This window comes from Mastigoproctus giganteus, chromosome 6, assembly GCF_048544385.1.
Source record: "Mastigoproctus giganteus isolate SK-2022 chromosome 6, ASM4854438v1, whole genome shotgun sequence".
Classification (NCBI taxonomy): Eukaryota; Metazoa; Arthropoda; class Arachnida; order Uropygi; family Thelyphonidae; genus Mastigoproctus; species Mastigoproctus giganteus.
The window spans coordinates 187,412,429-187,431,878 of record NC_143580.1 but is presented as its reverse complement, the minus strand read 5'-3'; the positions used below and the strand labels follow the sequence as shown (position 1 = coordinate 187,431,878).

General features: G+C 38.0%; 1 protein-coding gene across 1 annotated transcript in view; it reads right to left on the bottom strand.

Moving 5' to 3' along the window:
- The window catches only part of LOC150084816 (protein arginine methyltransferase NDUFAF7, mitochondrial-like), a 115,782-nt gene that overhangs the window by 71,785 nt on the left and 24,547 nt on the right, over positions 1-19,450 (bottom strand). Inside the window, exons 3-4 of the mRNA XM_090375564.1 lie at positions 10,530-10,610; positions 8,229-8,339 (exon numbers count right to left, since the gene is read on the bottom strand). Of these exons, the coding sequence (XP_090231690.1) occupies positions 8,229-8,339; positions 10,530-10,610 (192 nt within the window). The remainder of the gene's footprint in view (positions 1-8,228; positions 8,340-10,529; positions 10,611-19,450) is intronic.

Genomic DNA, 19,450 nt, shown 5'->3' with positions numbered 1-19,450 from the left:
ATTCACAGACTAAAAGGTTAAAAGTAGCCGCAGGCAGAGGTGAAGGTGATTCTTGCACAACTTCTATTAGAATAAGTAGCAACCTGGAGTGAAGGGTGCTGGGGGTTTCAGGGACTGAAGGCAGTCATCGTGAAACAGGTGGGTATATGGGATGTGTTAGGGTAACTAATAATAAGGATAGGTACATGTATACCAATGCTAGAAGTATAGTAAATAAATTTGATGAATTTGAAGTGTTGGTCAAGACATCAAAGGCGGATATTGTTGGGATAGTAGAGACGTGGTGTCACACAGATATAAGGAATGCAGAACTGGAATTTGGGGAGTACAATGTGTACAGAAAGGATAGACAGGATAGGAAGGGAGGGAGGAGGTGTTATGCTGTTAATTAAGAAAAACATAGTGAAATTATAGTAGTCTTATAATACCGTGACAAAACTGACTAAAAAAATTGATTGGCAAATGCCTAAAAAACAGTACTCACCTTGTATAAATCTGCAATAAATTTATTGGTAAATGGTGGCTGAATTTAGTTTGGAAGAAACATTAAAAAAACTAAGGCAGAGAATGGGGAAAAAATATTTTTAAACAAATTTTAAAATGAGCGCAAGGAAGTAGAACTGTAGATCTCCAATCCTTGATTGTCATAAAAAGGTTGAAGGACGCGAATGAAAGAATGAAATAAAAGAGAAGACTGGTAGTGCCAATAGTCGTTGCGAGAGACTTTCGTTAGTGTCGGTACCATTCGATGGTGAGGGCCTCAAGCCCTCACCATCGAATGGTACCGACACCATTCCGATCTCAATATTATTAACGCAAAACTTCCCTTCAACCTCTCACCGGCTTGGAACCTCTCGCAGCTAAAGTTCCCACGTGTCAAAAAGAGCATCACGAGAGTAAAGATCAACTTTAAATACAACACGCTCTCACTTCACTTCCATTTGCCAACTGATGACGGTTCATTTAACGAAAGTCTCTCGCAACGACTATTGGCACCACCAGTCTTCTCTTTTATTTCATTCTTTCATTCGCGTCCTTAAACCTTTTTATGACAACCAAGGATTGGAGATCTGCATGTCTACTTCCTTGCGCTCATTTTAAAATTTGTTTAAAAATATTTTTTCCCATTCTCTGTCTTAGTTTTTTAATGCTTCTTCCAAACTAAATTCAGCCACCATTTACCAATAAATTTATTGCAGATTTATACGAAGTGAGTACCGTTTTTTAGGCATTTGCCATTCAATTTTTTTAGTTAAGAAAAACATAAAATCAAAAGAAGTGCATCCAGTTGATATAGATGAACAGTGCACTGTTGAGTTAGTTTGGTATGACATAAGCACTGCAAAAGCAAAAATAAGAGTAGGAGTGTGTTATAGGCTTAATGACTAGATGAGTACAATGAACAATTGTACAGCAAAATAGAGTGGGCTAGTAAATCAGAATGTCTTATAATTGGGGATTTTAACTTCCCAGATATTGACTGGAACTTGTCGGTTGGTCACTCACAGTAAGACTTTTGTGTATTTATTGGATGATTCTTTTCTGCAGCAGCATGTTCAAGATGCAACCAGAGAGGGTAATACTCTTGATCTGGTTATCAGCAGTGATCATTCGTGTATTAAGAATTTGCAGATAAAGGAATCACTAAGTGGCAGTGATCACAGTGTACTGATGTGGGATTTACTTAAAGATATAATTACCATCAGGAGTAAAGGAAAGGGTTTTTGCTTCCGTAAAAGTGAGTACAGTGGTCTCAGACAGTTTTTAAATTCTATACAGTGGGATCAACTGACGATGTTACCAACAGTAAATTCTAAGTGGGAAGCATTCAGGGAATTAATCGTGGATGCTACTAAAAGTTTCATACCTATTAAGAAATATTGTTCAAGGTTTAGGCCTAAATAGTTATCAAATAAACTATTGAGACTTGTGACAAAGAAGAAAAATGAATGGGATGCATATAAATTATCAAGCGACTCAGAAGCCTATGGCAGATATAAGCTAGTCTGTAATCAGGTCACAAAGGAGGTTAGGCCGGCGAAGGCAGATTACGAGAAATCTTTGGCAAAAGATGCTAAGAAAAACAGCAAGGATTTCTTTACTTATATAAACTCTAAAAGGAAGGGGATGAATCTGATTGGTCCACTTGATATCGATGGTTCGAATGTTGATGATCCTGCTCAGATTGCAAACAAACTGAATGAGTATTTTGCATCTACATTCACAAATGAGGAGTTAAGGTTTGAAAATGGCAAAAGGTTATCAAATTGTAGCAGGGTGCTTAATGATTTTGTAATAACTGAGAGCAAAGAGGAGGAGAAATTGTTGAAGTTAAACATAAAGGCACCTGCAGTGGATGGGATCTATCCAGTTATATTAAAGGAGGCAGCAATGCAACTAAACAAACCCTTAGCTTAGAGGCAGCAATGCAACTAAGCAAACCCTTAGCCATAATTATGAGAGCATCCTTGGACTCTGGGGAGGTCCCCACGGACTGGAGATGTGCAAATGTATCCCCAATTCACAAAGGGGGATTGAAAGGTGACACAAGTAATTACAGACCAGCTAGTTTAACTTCTGTTCTGGGTAAAATAATGGAGTCACTGGTTAAAGATGCATTGCAGGATCATCTAGACAAGACTGCAGCAATAATTCAGACACAGCATGGGTTTGTTAAGGGAGAGTCTTGTCTGACAAATTTGATAGGATATTATGATGTGGTTACAAAGGAACTGGATGGAAAAAATAATTTTGATATCATATATTTGGATTTCAGGAAAGCTTTTGACACTGTTGCACATCGAAAACTATTGTACAAATTGGAGCAGAATGGTATTAAGGGTAAGTTGCTACAACGGATAAAAGGATAGTTGAGTGGGAGAAGACAGAGGGTGATAATTAATGGGTGCTGCTCTTCGTGGACTAATGTTATTAGTGGAGTCCCACAGGGTTCGGTGTTGGACAAACTGTTGTTTTATATATTTATCAATGATGTTGATGAAGGTATATCAGGCTTAGTGTCGAAGTTTGCAGATGATACAAAGGTTGGCAGGGTTGTTAATGACAGTAATGGCAGTGTGCTACTGCAACAGGATCTAGATAATTATGGGCAGATGGGCTAAGAAGTGGCAACTGAAGTTTAACCTTGACAAATGCAAAGTACTGCATATGGTTAGAAGTAACCCCAGAGAAACGTACCAACTGTGTGGTACCAAACTTAAGGTGGTAGAAAATGAAAAAGACCTGGGAGTAATTGTGCAGTCAGATATGAAGTTTTCTGACCAATGCAGACAGGCTGCCATGGCAGGTCATGGGGTTTTGTCAATGTTATATAGGAATTTTGCTAGCAGGGAAAAGGAGATGATTGTCCCTCTGTATAAGGCAATGGTCAGGCCACGCCTTAAGTACTGCGTACAGGTCTGGATGCCTCATTTTAGGAAGGATGTAGATTTGCTTGAGCGTGTACAGAGAAGGGCAACAAGATTGGTGAGGGAAATGAAGGGATTCTCTTACCAAGAGAGGCTTAAGCTCTGCAAATTGCAGTGGCTGGAGACTATGCACCTGCACGGTGATCTGATTGAGGTGTATAAAGCCTTGAATGGGTTGAGCACGGTGAATTCTGATGGGATCTTTCCACTTGTTCAGATTACGAACCTAAGGGGGCATAAATTCTAATTAAGAAAAGACAGATGTAGAATAGATGTGCGGAAATTTGCCTTTAGACAGTGGGTGGTTAATTGCTGGAACAAACTTCCATCTGTCGTTGTGGAAGTTGATAGGTTAAATAAATTTAAGGAGGAACTGGACATGCATTTGGAGGGAATAGTGTGATTTTTTTTTTTTTTTGGCTGATGCTGCATAAGCTCACAACACTTGCTTTCTTGCATCACATGCCACTACTACTACTACTACTACGATGCAGTAATAGGAACTGGAGGAAAAAATAATTATGGCATCATAAAATTAGATTTCAGAAAAGCTTTGGGGTGAAAAGTAGCAATTAAAGTTTGACATTATATATGGGTAACAGTAATCTTGGACTAAAGTTCCAGCGGTGTAGTACTATATCCAGGTTAGTGGAGAATGAAAAATATCTGGGGTAACTGTGTTGTCAGGTTTGAAATTTTCTGAGTAGTGCAGAAGTTCATGGAGTTTAGTCAATGATATACAGGAATTTTGCCAGCAGGGAGAAGGAGATGATTTAGCTGTTGTATAAGGCTATAGCTAGATTTTTTTTTTTTTTTTTTTCTTTATGAAAGCCCCAAACACAAGAGGTATTAGAACCAATAGTACTTAGTACTGTGCTTCGGTTGGAGATTCAGAAGATGAAAGAAGATATTTTTTGACATTAGACTTTTCAGGAAATACAGTATGAAGGAAGGTTGTTCCAGAAAACAGCAGTTGAATGAATAAATGAGGAAGATGAAAAGTTGGTTCTATGAGTTTGAAGTTGGACAGTAAATAGATGTTGGTTGGTGGCACGTGTTTGGACTGTTTTGAAAGAGAGAGAGAGAGAGAGAGAGAGAGAGAGGGAGAGAGAGAGAGAGAGAGAGAGAGAGAGAGAGAGAGAGAGAGAGAGAGAGAGAGCAGGAATTATAGAAGCCCATTCAGAAGAACAGTGCCCACGGAAGTATCTGCAGCAGAAACAGTAAGTCTATGAGACAGCTAGTGGAATGACTCTGTTAGAGAGGAGTCATCAATTAACCTAACTGCCCTCTTCTGAATGGAATCTAGAAGACTGAGAGAGGTTTTGGGGCACCACCACAGATGTGGGAACAATATTCCATGGTAGTGCGAATTTGTGATTTGCACAGAGTGATCAGCTGTTTGGAAAAAAAGTAAAGCTCAGAGTGAAAGAGAAAATCAAGTTTTTTAGATGCAGAGGAAGCAATATTTGTAATATACTTGTGCCAAAAGAGATTAGAAGTCAAGGTAATCTCCAAAAGAGATATATCATCTTGACTAGAAATTGGAGTGTCATCAAAGATAAGCATAGGAGTAGAAGAATCCTTTTTGCAAGATATAACATAAGACTGAGTTTTAGAAGGATTGAAATCAACTGTTGTCTTTGCCCCACTGGAGAATTACCTGGAGATCGGCATTTAAGGAATTAGTAGCAGATATTCGAGAAGCTGAAGCTGACTGAGCAGGGCAAGTTTTCTCAAAATGGAAAGTGGAATAGCATGTGCTGTCATCGGCAAAACTATGGATAGGATTTCCAGTCAATGGAAGAAGATCATTAATATACAAGAGGAAAAGAGTGGGGGAAAGAACTGAACCTTAGGGGACACCAGCATTAGTGGAGAAGTTAGAAGACAGAGAGCCATCTACCATCACTCTCAGTGAGCGATTAGAGAGAAAACTGGATAAACAATTACAAAAAACAGTTGGCAAACCATAAGATGGAAGCTTGTTTAGAAGACTTTTATACCAAACACGATAGAATGCCCTTTGAGATGTCAAGAGCAACTGCTTGTGTTTCACCAAACTTTTCCATTGAATTTGTTCCTAAATGGGTAACATAAACCAGAATATCATCAATGGATCGACACTGACAGAATCCATACTGGCGATTATTGATCAGACAGAAGGTTTCTAGGTAGTTTAAGATTTGGCGGTTAATTGATTTCTCCATTACTTTAGAAAGAGTAGAAATAATTGCAATGGGAAGATAATTGTATGGGAGGGATTTGTTACCCTTTTTAGGAACTGGTTGGATATGAGCAAATTTCCAATCAGAAGGGAAACCACCTTTGGAATAAGAAAGTGAAAAAAAGGTGGCAAAGAACATGAGTAAGTTCAGGATCACAGGTTTTGAGAACAAGTGGAGAAATACCAACAGGACCTGGAGCTTTCTGAGCATCAAGTTTCGTCAAAATCCTTCTGCCATCCTTTTCATGGAAGACCACAGGAGGCATGAATGGAGCATGTTGAGAATGGTGGGAGGTATTTTACAAGATCATTAATACACAAGTTGGAAGAAAAATGGGATGCTAGCAAGTCAGCTTTATCCTTGACTGAAGTGACAACAGAACCATCTGGTTCTGACAGAATTGGTAGCAGAGATGGGCAATAGTTGCTGCCAATAGCTTTGGCAAGAGACCAGAATGCTCAGCTACCATTAGGGCAAGTTTTCTACTCTTAGCCTGTTCAAAATCTAGTTTGGACTGATTAATAACTGCTTTACAATTGTTCCGAGCTTTGGTGTAGGCACAAAATGAAACTAAAGAATTGGAAACAAGCCAATTAGGATATGCAAAACATTCTTCTCTTGAACAGCCTTAGCACATTTATTGGAAAACCAAGGTTTAGATAAAGGACAAGATTTTAAAGTGGAGTGTGGAATAGAGGATTCAATTTCTACAAGAATAATTTCACTGACACGATCTGAGCAAACACTGACATCAGAAGTTTTGAAACAGTAATCCACCCAAGGAAAAGAAATCTCACAAGTCATCCAATTTTGCATTTTTGCAATCAACACGAGGTTGGGAATAGCCATGAGATAAAGGCTCCATTGGAGAAGAGACAATCACCGAGTTGTGATCTGAGGTGCCTAAAGGACCACTCACTTCAACCTTGTACTTAGAAGGGTCATTTATGAGAAAAAGCATTTGTTTTTTGTTTGTTTGTCATTTGGTTTTTAGGAGCATTAGCAACTAAGGCCATATTGCTCCGGGATATGCAGTGGTCATTCCCTGACCTTTCCGCATCCTTCGTATTTGGTGGTGATGGGCTCAAACCCCGGTCTAATCAAGAAGCGTGTGCTATGCACTGCTGCTCCTTCCCACCTGGCTAAGGAGGCGCCTGGGAGAAAAAGTGTGTTGGCTGTACTGTTAGGATTGTCCGGTATTCTTGTAGGTAAATGAACAATCTGTGCAAGGTCATTAGTAATTGCAAAAGCCTCAGCATCTCGACCAGCTGGGTCAGTGTGACTAGAAAACGAAAGCCAGCTGGAGTTGTGAACATTAAAATCACCAAGGAAAATTACCTCACTGTTAGGAAAGTTGTACTGGAGAAAGTCAAGTTGCAAAGAGAGGAAGTCAAAGAGCTCCAAGTGATTAGTGGAGTTGGGAGAACGGTAGAGACAACAGATGAATTTGACACGAGGTAGAGAGATTTTAAGCCAGAGAAGATCGAAGGGAGGAGATTCCAAATTACCAAGTCTCTGACATGGAATATCAGAACGGACATATGCACAAGTACCACCTTTGAGGCAAAAGGAATCGTACAGCGAATAATTTGGAAAACTGAGATGAGCAGTAGTTGAATCAACTGATAACTGAGATTCTGTCAGAAAAAGTACATGGGGTTTGGCAGACTGCAAGTGGAAATGGACATCGTCGATTATTGTATACAGGTCTGAAACTGCATTTGAGATAGGATGTGGGTCTGTTGGAATGAATGCAGAGAAGAGCAACAAGATTAGTATGGGAAACAAAAAGGCACTCTTACCAAGAAAGACTACAGCTCTGCAAATTGCAGTATCTGGAAACTAGGCACCTGAAGAGGTCTGAATGAGGTGTTTAAGGTTCTGAACGGATTTAGAAAGCTAAATGTTGATGCATCCTATTGCTCAGATTACACACACTCGAGTGGGAATAAATGTTCAAAATCAGGAAGGATGGTTGCAGGACAGATGTGTGCAGCCAGTGGGTAGTTGATTTTTGGGAAAAAAACTTCTTTTGGTGTTTTGAAAGCAAGTAGTCAATAAATTTGAGGAAAACTGGACAAACTCAGAGGGAATGGATGGGTGTATGAAAAGTAGTTTTTTTTCCCTAGCTGATGCTATGTAAGCATCCTTTCTTACATTATTTGCCACTATTAATACTAAAATTACAAATATACATCTCTCTTTCATACACACATGGTTGCTATTTGATTTCAATGTTTCTAAATAAACAATGATCAACTTTGTTTTTCGTGTTTACCATTAACAGTTTACATTTTTAAATTAATATAATGAACAATAACAAAATACTCATTAAATCTATTAGTAAAAGCATTAGGAATGTTTGCATTACTGAACATGCACTTTAAACCTGGATAATTGAAAATGATACTAATAAAATTATTGATAAAAGATTGAAATAACCTTTGTATTATATAACACTGTGAAGGTAAAAGAATCAAAAAAGTGTTTTTAATTCATTATGAATGCTGTTACAATGAATACTGACTATATAAGTGCATGCAAAATATTTATAAAAAAAATTGTTCTTACATACCCTGAGCATATCATCAGACAAATCACCTCTATTTGGACCCAGTTCTACAATATATAGTGGCTTTGGCTTGCCAATTCGTTTCCATTCATGAAGGCACCATTCTGCAATAATCTGAAACACATTGATTTAATTATATATGGTTTTAACAGTAACTTAATTTTTCAGGCAACGTTATTGAAAGGAAAATTTGATAATTGATAATAAGTAAGAGCATTATAGTTCATTGTCTACATATTTTAAACTGCACTGTGCTGAGATCTGAAATAAAATAAAATCAAAATACCAAATACAAATTAAATAGAAATAAAGATTTTGTCTTGCCAGGAACTCATTTTGTCAGGAAGGAGAAGGCCTCAGCATCTGACAAAAAGCAAGGACACAGCATTTCAATAACCTATATACTTTCCATAGGGTTTGGTAGAAAGGTTATGGATCAGCCATGAAAATCATAGTCATTGGAAGTGCTTAACCATTTCAGACTAAAAAAAATCTAAGAAAACCTTAAAGACTTTGCTAATAAATACCTTCCACTGCAGAGACAGTGGTTAATCTGGGAGTGCAGTAGTATGTGTGTGTTTGAAGTGACAATCATTCGAGGATATGTTGACCACTAAATATGGTGGTGCCTCCATAGCCAAGAGCAGCAGTGCGTAGCACACGCTTCTTGATTAGACCAGGGTTCGAGCCCGTCACCACCAAATACGGAGGATGCGGAGAGGTCAGGGAATGACCACCGCATATCCCCGGAGCAATATGGCCTTAGTTGCTAATGCTCCTAAAAACCAAGTAACAAACAAACAACTAAATATGGTTAATGATTATATTCTTGTCAAGATTATTAACTGCAAGTTCCTTGGACATATGTAGCTATACTGTAAAATAAAAAGAATAATATAGTATAAACTAAGCACACTGTATAGTTAATTCCTAATGAAGAAATTTATTTCTGAATATCTTTCATTCTTTGTAGCATGTAGTAAATAGTGTGCAGCAGTATATATATTTGATTGTGATCCAAATCCACATGACTGTTAAATATATTTTATGATTCTATTTTTGTAAAATTGATTACTTGAAAGCTCCTCTCATTTATGTTATATTATTGAGAACAATGTAAATTTGGTACATTCTTAATTCATATATATTTCATCTTTGCATATTTATTTTATATATATGTTAAATCCTATGTGCACATAGGATTTAACATCTGTACTATTTTCAATATTCATTTGACAGTTAATTCTGTTATTTTTTTTCTTAACCCAGATTCAATTTGTATTTCTTAGTGTTACCAAGCAATAGATAACATTAGACTAGAACTTCTCAAAGGCTCGTATATAGAGAGATGGACATCCGAGTGTTTTTAATACCAGAAATCAGGAATACTGTTTTTGAAATTACCCAAAGAATTCCTATTCAGTCCTTCGATTTTTATTATCACTTCCTGTATAATATTTAAAATATAGTATAAAAATAAATAGAGCACTCTGAGATCACAATAACTTATTTAATTCATTAAACTACAATTAATGTTTCAAAACAGTCACAATGTCAAGTTTTAACATTAAAAGGAATAATAGAAATTATCACTAAGGAAAAATCTGTACCTCTGAAAATTATTTTGTCACAAAAATTAATGTAAATAAGGCTGGGTTGGATTCTGGATGAACGCTATCAAACCCCTTCCAATGTATGTCTGTCTGTGTTATGGCTTCCTGTTAAGGTTCACAGTTTTTGTAATTCTAAATGTGATTTCAAGGTCTAGAAAAGGATGTCATACATTGCTTGCAAAAAATTTACTCTGTAACTGAATATACATTAACTGACAAATATAGTAACTGGTTTCTTCTCAGAGTAAAAGAGTAGATGATTACTCTATGAGTGTCCTATGTTTTATTAATATATTTTTTTAATGTAGATGAGGTGAAATAGTGGAAAAATTGTGAATATACAGTTAGTTTCAGATATGTTTGTTTTTAAAAATTTAAAAACAAAACATCTGAGTTTTGGTTTTCCTCTTGGAAGTAAATGGATGTTTACTTTTGCCAGCTTACAGCATGAAATTGATAGATCTTTAAACATATAGTATTTTTTATACCTGCTTTGGGAAGCAGAGTCATACTTGCAGTTTATCTGAAACAACAGTATAAAGAAATATGGTATACTGAAGTTGCACTATAATATGGTTTGATGAGTATGGCCAATTAAAATTGGACAAGCCTTTTCTTAAAAACCCAGTTTCTCATTAGTACAAAAGTACTGATAATTTTATTTTATCTAATTATTTAATTTTATACTTACCTCTCCAAACAACTGAGAAATTTCAGGGGACGTGACAACACCACCAGAACTCCCGATTACATCTCTGTGCATATAGTATCCCTGTAAGTCAATGTGATTAAATTTCAATATGAAATAAAATTAACAAGTCAAATTATATTAAAATTTATTAACAAGTTATATCTGTAATGGTATTCCTCAAAACTTTTGTCTTTTAAATGGTTCTTTCAGTATCACTTTACTAGTAAAGGTAAATTTATCCCAGGAAAACCAGGCTTATTCAGCATCAGCCTTTAAAATAAAAAAACATAATTATCTGGTTTTTGTCTAAGTATCCATCTAATCCTTTCTTAAATTCTCCAGTTCTACATAGAAAACCCATTAGAAGTGGCAGACAGATGATGAATTGAGTAGGCACTTGGCATCAATCTCTACTATTTAAAAACCATTGATTCACAAGCATTCAGTGACAATGAATTAGACTGCTGTAAATTAAGTGATATATCAATTTCAGAGTAAAGTATATGGGGAACTACTAAAGCTGAGTAAGGCTCCAGGAGTGGATGATATACACTGAGTAGTCAGAAATCATGGGATACGTACCTAGTAACAGGTAGGTCTACCTCTGATAAGGCAGTCACATGGCGAGGCACTGAGTCCACTAGTTCACGAAAGCATTTCACAAGTATTTCCATCCATACTTGCTGCACCGATGTCCATAATTCTGTTGCATTCCCGGGTGGAGGATCCAAAGCTTGAAAGGACTTTTCCACACCATTCCAAAGATGCTCCATAGGGTTCATGTCCGGTGTTAAATCTGCAGAATGCTCTTCAAACCATGTTCTAGTCACCACGGCTCTTTGGAGAGGCACATTGTCCTGCTGTAAGAGTCCATTGATCTGTGGGTGCATGATGACCATGACAGGATGCAGATGGTCTGCAAGGATGGACACGTGACCTGAACTGTTCAGGGATGCATCTAGATGTACCAGAAGTCCCAACGTGTGCCAGTTGAACACACCCCATACCATTACTGACTGTCCATCTGCCTGAACAGTTCCTTGTTGCATAGCTTCATGTGGTTTCTGCCAGATAAGCATCCTCCCGTCCGCTTGAAATGGGACTCATCAGACCAGGAGACCTATCTCCAATCATCCAAGGTCCAGTGCCGATGTTCTTTCGTTCAGTCGAGGCATAGAGTCTTGTGTTTTGGTGTTAGCAATGGGACTCTGGTGGGTCAGTGGCTCCCATAACCTACTGTGGCTAATGATCACCTGATGATCTTGGAGACATTTCTGGCACCTCCCTCGTTGAAGTCTGTGGGGATTTGTGCCACTGTCGCTCTCTGGTTGGCCTAAACAATGCAAAACAGACATCGTTGGCCACATTCATCCACCACCTTTCTCTGCTCACAGCACTGTCCACAACGAGATGTTATTCTGGAAATGGCGTATTCCCAATACGCTCTTGATACTGTCGAATGGGTATAGTGCAATTTCTGTACCACTTCTGCGATAGTGACCTACCATCATCCCTCTCTCTTTCAAAGTCGGTTAACCCAAGACGTTTATCCATACTGACATCGAATTACCATCTATGAATGCAGTGATGCACTGTGCCTATATATCTGCCAAGCAGTAGGTTCACCCACTAGTGAGAGGGGTGACAGCATCACGTTGCCCAGGAACCCCATTAATTCTGTCCTTTCAATGTATATCCTGTATAAATAAAGAAGGCTCCAAGTGACTGCAATGAGTATCAATCCAATGAAAATGTTAATGAGATCATCATTACACTCTGAGATCTCCTGGACCAAAAAAGTGCTAATGTCTCCCCAGTCCACAAAGGAATTACAAAGACATGATGGGCAACTATAGATCAGAGAGTTTGGTTTCAGTGGTAAGATCATGGAGTCTCTGATTAATGATACAATACAGGGACATTTCGATAGGAATGGTATCCTTAATGAATCACAGCATGGGTTTGTGATTCTAAATGTGAATCACAATTTGTTTGAAAATTTAGCTAATTATTATGACAGTCATAAAACCAATGCAAAAAAACAACTAACATTATTTAATATGACTTCAGTAAAGCTTTTGATATGGTACCCCAAGAAAGGTAGAAAACTAAGATTAATGGCAAGATCCTTCATTTGATCATCATCATCATCCATTTTCAATCCACTGCAGGATGAAGGCCTCTCCAGCAACTTTCCAGTTCCTTCTGTTTTGAGCACTGGCCATCCATTTACTACTCAAACTCATGAATTTCATCTATCCACCTCCGCCTTTGTCTTCCAGGTTTTCTTCTAGCTCCTCTTGGGTACCATTCTGTTATTTTCTTAGTCCATCTGTCATCATGTCTTCTAGCTATGTGTCCTGCCCAAGACCATTTTAGTTCTTTAGTTTTGATAAGAATGTCCTTTACTTGAGTTTGCTGCCTAATCCATGTGTTTCTCTTCTTATCTAACAGTCTAATTCCCAATATAATTCGTTCCATTCTTCGCTGTGTAGTTCTTAGCTTCTCTTCCATTCTTTTGGTGAGTGCCCAAGTTTCACTTCCATAAGTCATGGTGGGGAGTATACATTGATTCATTATTTTACGTTTCAGACAAACTGGGATATTGCTCTTCAGTATGTGACTATATTTCCTGAATGCTATCCATCCAAAATTTATTCTTCTCTTGACTTCCAGCCATTTATCATTATTACAGCTAATAACTTGTCCCAGATAAGTATATGACTCCACCTTTTCAATTACTGCTCCTTCAATCATTATTTCCCTTTCCATGGCATACTTGTTCATCATTACTTTTGTTTTAGCCATATTCATCTTTAGTCCAAAATCCTTACTAACTGTGCATAACTGATTAAAATTTTCCTCTAATTCTTTGGGATCGTGGCTTATGACCACAATGTCATCTGCAAATCGTAAATGGTTTAGGTACTCTCCGTTCACATTGACTCCTTTCTGCGACCAGTCTAATCTTCTGAAAGCTTCCTCAAGGGCAGCAGTAAACAGCTTCGGAGATATTGTGTCTCCTTGTCGAACTCCTTTCTCGATTTTAAATTTGCTACTGTCTTTGTCTAGTCTAATAAAGGATGTAGCACTCTCATATATTTTCTTCAAAATCATAATATATGGAGTATCTATGCCTTGTCTTTCCAGTGCCCGAAACATTGCCTTATGCTGTATGGAGTCAAATGCCTTTTCATAATCCACAAATGCCAGTCATAATGGTGTTTTATATTCATTTGCTTTCTCCATTAGCTGTGATATTACGTGAAGGTGATCCATAGTTGAGAATCCTGTCCTAAAGCCAGCTTGCTCTTTCGGTTGATTCTCATCAAGTATTCTTTCTAATCTGTTAGTAATGACCCTTGTGAACAACTTGTAGATGTGGGATAACAAGCTAATTGGTCTATAATTTCCAATTTCTGATTTATCTCCTTTGTTATGCAGCAAAACTATGATTGCATTATTCCACTGCTTAGGCATCGTACCTTTGCTAATGTACTTTGTGAAGAGCCTTGCCAGTTTTTGCGTTATGTCTCTTCTTCCCAATTTTAACAACTCTACAGTAACTTCATCTTCCCCCGGGGCTTTCCGATTCTTCATTTTCTTCAATGCATGTTCTACCTCATCAGGAAGAATATCGGGCATGTCGTATGTGTTGCTACTTTGCAATCCATCTTCCCCACTGTTGGTATCATTCCCTCGCTCCTTGTATAATTCTCTGTAGTAGTCTTCTGCTATTTGAATTATGCCTTCTCTGCTGTTTATAAGTACACCATCGCTATTCTTCAGTTTCAGTATCATTTGTCTTTCTGTATTACTGCTCATGGCTGCTGATTTAAATCCTTTGTTTTCCCTTAATGCTTGTTCTACTTTTCTTGTGTTAAATCTTCTTATATCCTCTCTGAGTCTCTTTCTAATGGCTTCGCATAACTCAGTATACTCAATTTTCTCCCTGTCAGTGTTTTTCTTGCTCTTCATTTGTCGTCTTTGGTTCATCATGACAAGTGTTTCTTGACTAATTTTTTCTTCTTTGGATTTCTGTTTCCCTATAGGTTTCTTGGGCTTTATCACTTTCAAAAAGTTGTAATATTCCTGGTCGATATCTTGGTCCTCAGCAGTCTGCAGAAGCTCATACTTGTTCTTAAGTTCCAGTACATACTGCTTTTTCTCCTCTTCTGTTATCTCAAAGACCTTTGTATTATTTACTCGAGTCAGTTTTTCCCTTTCCTTTCCTACATCTATATCAAGTGTACATCTTACCATTCTGTGATCACTTTCAACATTTACCTTATTCAGGACGGTAACATCAGTCACAATATATCTTCTGTTAGTGAGGATGAAGTCGATTTCATTAGTTGTTAATCCATTTGGACTCTTCCATGTCCACTTTCTGTTCACCCTTTTCTTGAAAAAAGTGTTCATTACTGACATTCCTTGAGATTCTGCAAATTCCACAAGTCTTTCACCTCTTTTATTTCTTTCACCAATTCCAAAATTTCCTATAGTTCCTCTTTCTGTGCTGTTTTGCCTTTTTCCAACCTTAGCATTGAAGTCCCCCATAATAATAGTGTAGTGGGTTTTCTGCTCATCTAGAAGACTCTCAATTTCAGCGTACATTTCTTCAACCTCTTCATCATCATGGCTCGATGTTGGTGCATAAATCATTATAATCTTTAGCTTGTACCTCTTAGAAATCTTGAGTATTAGTCTTGACACCCTTGGTGATGTACTTTTGAATTCCAAAATGTTGTTTTTAAAATCTTTATGGACCAGAAACCCAACTCCACCTTCACTCCTTTCACTGTTTCCATTGGTGTACAGCAGATTTCCACTTGATAAACTTATAAGTGATTCATTTCTTCTTCTTGTTTCAGCCAAACCAATGATATTCCAATTCACATTTTCTAATTCCTTTTCCAGCTCTAATATCCTGTCTCCACCGATGAGTGATCGTACGTTATAACAGGCCAAGTTCAATTTCCGTGCATGGCAGCCTGGTCGTACCCAGAGATTCTTAGCACCCTCTGCTTCCACTCTGATCCTCTCGCTGCCGTAAGAGGGAGAGTGAAAGCTGCTGGGGACTGAGGGCCATTTGTATTGTTGTGCTCTCATTGCTGGAGGGTTTGGTCTTTTCCTCTTCACGCTGACCAGGCGTCTTGAAGAGAACCACTCTACACGTTCGTTGCCACCTAAGTGACGTAACAGGGCTTACCATCGAGAAGGTGTGCATGAGTGGATTTTAGGGAGGCAGGCCAACCGGACTTCTCCTAAATCTTCTGTAATAGAGAGAGATTGGATCCATCAGTGTTTTAGGCTGAGTGTCTGATAACACACAGGATACCTGTTCCCTTCTAAGCCCCTTCATTTGATCAAAGGCCAACTAAAAGATAGAAACAGAGAATAGTCATAAATAGAAATACCTCAGGGTGGGCTAGTAAAGTAAATGTAGTACATCAGAGATCAGTGTTTGGGCCACTTGTTTCTTATCTTCCTTAATGACATTGATGAGGAAGTGCAAGGGAAGCTGTCAAATTTGCTGATAACTTAGATTGATTGCACAAATGGTCAGAAAAAAGTGCAACTGAAATTTAATGCTTCTAAATGCAAGATTTTGAAGGTAGGAAACAGAAATCCAGTAGTTACAAGCCAGGGGAAGTGCAGCTAAAAGTGGTTCAGGGCAAAAAAGATTTAGGGGTTATAATTCAGTCAAACATGAAACTTTCCATGTAGTGTAAACAGGCAAATAGGAAGGTACACAGTGCCATGCGTGTGATATACATAGGACCTTTGCAAGCATGGAAAAGTATGTCATTATCCCTTTGTATAAGAGGATGATGAGACCACATTTAGAATATTGTATTTGGGGCAGGAAGCTACACTTGAAGAGAGTAGTAGTAGTAGTGGCATGTGATGCAAGAAAGCAAATGTATGAGCTTATGCAGCATCAGCCAAAAAAAAAAAAAAAAAAACACACCATTCCCTCCAAGTGCCTGTCCAGTTCCTCATTAAATTTATTCAACCTATCAACTTCCACAACGACAGATGGAAGTTTGTTCCAGCAATTAACCACCCGCTGGCTAAAGGCAAATTTCTGCAGATCTATTCTACATCTGTCCTTTCTTAATTTGAATTTATGCCCCCTTAGGTTGGTAATCTGAACAAGTGGAAGGATCCCATCAGAATTCAGCGTGCTGAACCCATTCAAGGCCTTATACACCTCAATCAGATCACCGCGCAGGTGCCTAGTCTCAAGCCACTGCAATTTGCAGAACTTAAGCCTCTCTTGATAAGAGGATCCCTTCATTCCCCTCAACAATCTTGTTGCCCTTCTCTGTACATGATCAAGTAAATCTACATCCTCCCTAAAATGAGGCCTCCAGACCTGTACGCAGTACTCAAGGCGTGGCCTGACCATTGCCTTATACAGAGGGATAATCACCTCCTTTTCCCTGCTAGCAAAATTCCTATATATCATTGACAAAACCCCATGACCTGCCCTGGCAGCATGTCTGCATTGCTCAGAAAACTTCATATCTGCCAGCACAATTACTCCCAGGTCTTTTTCATTTTCTACCACCTTAAGTGTAGTACCACACAGTTGGTACGTTTCTCTGGGGTTACTTCTACCCATATGCAGTACTTTGCATTTGTCAAGGTTAAACTTCAGTTGCCACTTCTTAGCCCATCTGCCCAAATTATCTAGATCCTGTTGCAGTAGCACACTGGCATTACTGTCATTAACAACCCTGCCAACCTTTGTATAATTTGTATCATCTATTAGAGAGAGAGAGAACTTCCAGAAAGGGTTTAGAAAAGGGCAACTATATTGGTGAGGGAGGGGGGTGCTAATCCACATCTATATGAAGAAAACTTTGAAAGTGCAGACTGCAAAGCTTGACAACCAGTCATCTTGGAGGTGTAGTATCTGATAGGGGTATATAATGTCCTAAAGGGAATGAGTAAAATGAACAAGGGAAATATATTTTCCCTGGCTAAAGAGAGCAGAATCAGGAAGCACAAATACAAAATTTTGGCGAGTACCAGGTGACTGGATGTCATGAAGTTTACTTTTGGGCAGCAAGTTGCAAACCACTGGAATGATATGCCTGTAACAATAATCAAGTTTGATAGTTTGGTGAAGTTCAAAGCAGAATTGGATAGCTTTTTCACAATAAGGAAGGCATGATTTTTTTTTTTAGCAGATGTAGAAAAAGTCCACTTCTTTGCATTATTTAACCATTATAACTAAGATTAGGTGATAATTTATTGCAACAGTTAATAATCCTTCAGGTAAAAGAGAATTTCTTACATTCAGTCTACAACTATCCATCCTTAATTTAAGTACAAGTCCTCTAGTTTGTGTATGTGCAAAAGGGAAAAAGCTATACCAATTATTTAATTTACTAAATACTTTCAATACCTTAAATGTCTCAATTAAGCCGCAATGCAGCCGTCAAATTTCCAGACATTGCAAACCATAAAACCAAAGGTGACTTTGTTGTGTGAGAAGTCATCTTTCCCAGCATATCCACATCTTTCCTGAAATGCGAGGTTCCAAAATCTATATGCAGTACTTAAGATGTATACAAATGCAGAACCTTGCATTTTCCAATCTTGTACTTTTAACTTCCATTTTTTATGAATAATTCAACTGAAGTAGCATACTCCGGGTACTATTATTTACTACCTTCACACTGTTCTAATTTAAACAAAAAGCTTACTAAAGTCTAAATGTAGTATGCAAAAATTATGTATTTATTTATTTTTTTTTGTATCCAGTTCTTTTATGGCAATCTCATAATAGCTTATCAGGTTAGTCAGACATGATTTCTATTTAATAAACCCATGCTGTTTCTTGTATAATTTTATTTCTGCCCAGATGTTCCTACATTATATCCTTAAGTCTCCCTACTACAAGGAATTAAAAACAGGTCTGTAATTATTGATTTCACCCTTGGAATCATCTTTATAACTGGAGAGATATTTACATGTCTGCAATCCTGGAACTTCACTTGAGTTGCATGCATTGATTTGGTAATCTGTTCTGCTGCTTCCTTCTTCATTCCTTTTTCTTCAATAGGCTTTGAGGGCATTTGTAGCATTATTATCATTTTTAATAACAATAAAGACAAGATAAATGCATTAATCCAAAGAGCATCACTTTGCTAACTATGAATTCTGCTGCTTTACCTTCCATTCCTTATATGGAAATCATAGCACATGGCATTTACCTTTGACAAAGTGACATTAGCAATATATATGTACAAGTTAATTTGCATAACATGATCAACATGTTCCTTATTTGCATATATATACAGAGTGGTCCATAAGTAAGGAACCCATTTTGAATAATTGCTGATGTAAATACACTGATGAGCCAAAACATTATGACCCCCTACCTAATATGATGTTGGTCCTCCACGTGCAGCCAAAACAACTCATACCTGACGAGGCATGGATGCTACAAGATTTCTAAATGTGTCATGTGTATCTGGTACCAACATGTAACCAGCAGATCGGAGTTGCTGTTCCAACACAAACCACAGATGTTCGATGGGATTGATGCCTGGGGAATTTGGAAGCCAGGGCAATACCTGGACATCTTCCTCACGTTCTGTGAACCAGTCTCGAACAATCCAGGCAGTGTGGCATGGCACATTATTCTGTTGAAAGATGGCACCCAGAGGGAAGACCGTTGCCACGAAAGGGTATCCCTTGTAAGCAATAATGTTTAGGTGCAAGGTGTATTTAGTGTCAGATGGCACCAGGGGTTTCCCCCATCTCTGCATAGTTTTCATTGTGGTAATCTGTTCTGTAATCTCTGGCATTTCCAGTTCACTGGAAATGCCAGAGATTTAAAAGTGTATGGATATTGTATACAGGGTGATTCACTACCAGTGTGACAAACTTGCAGGAGGTGT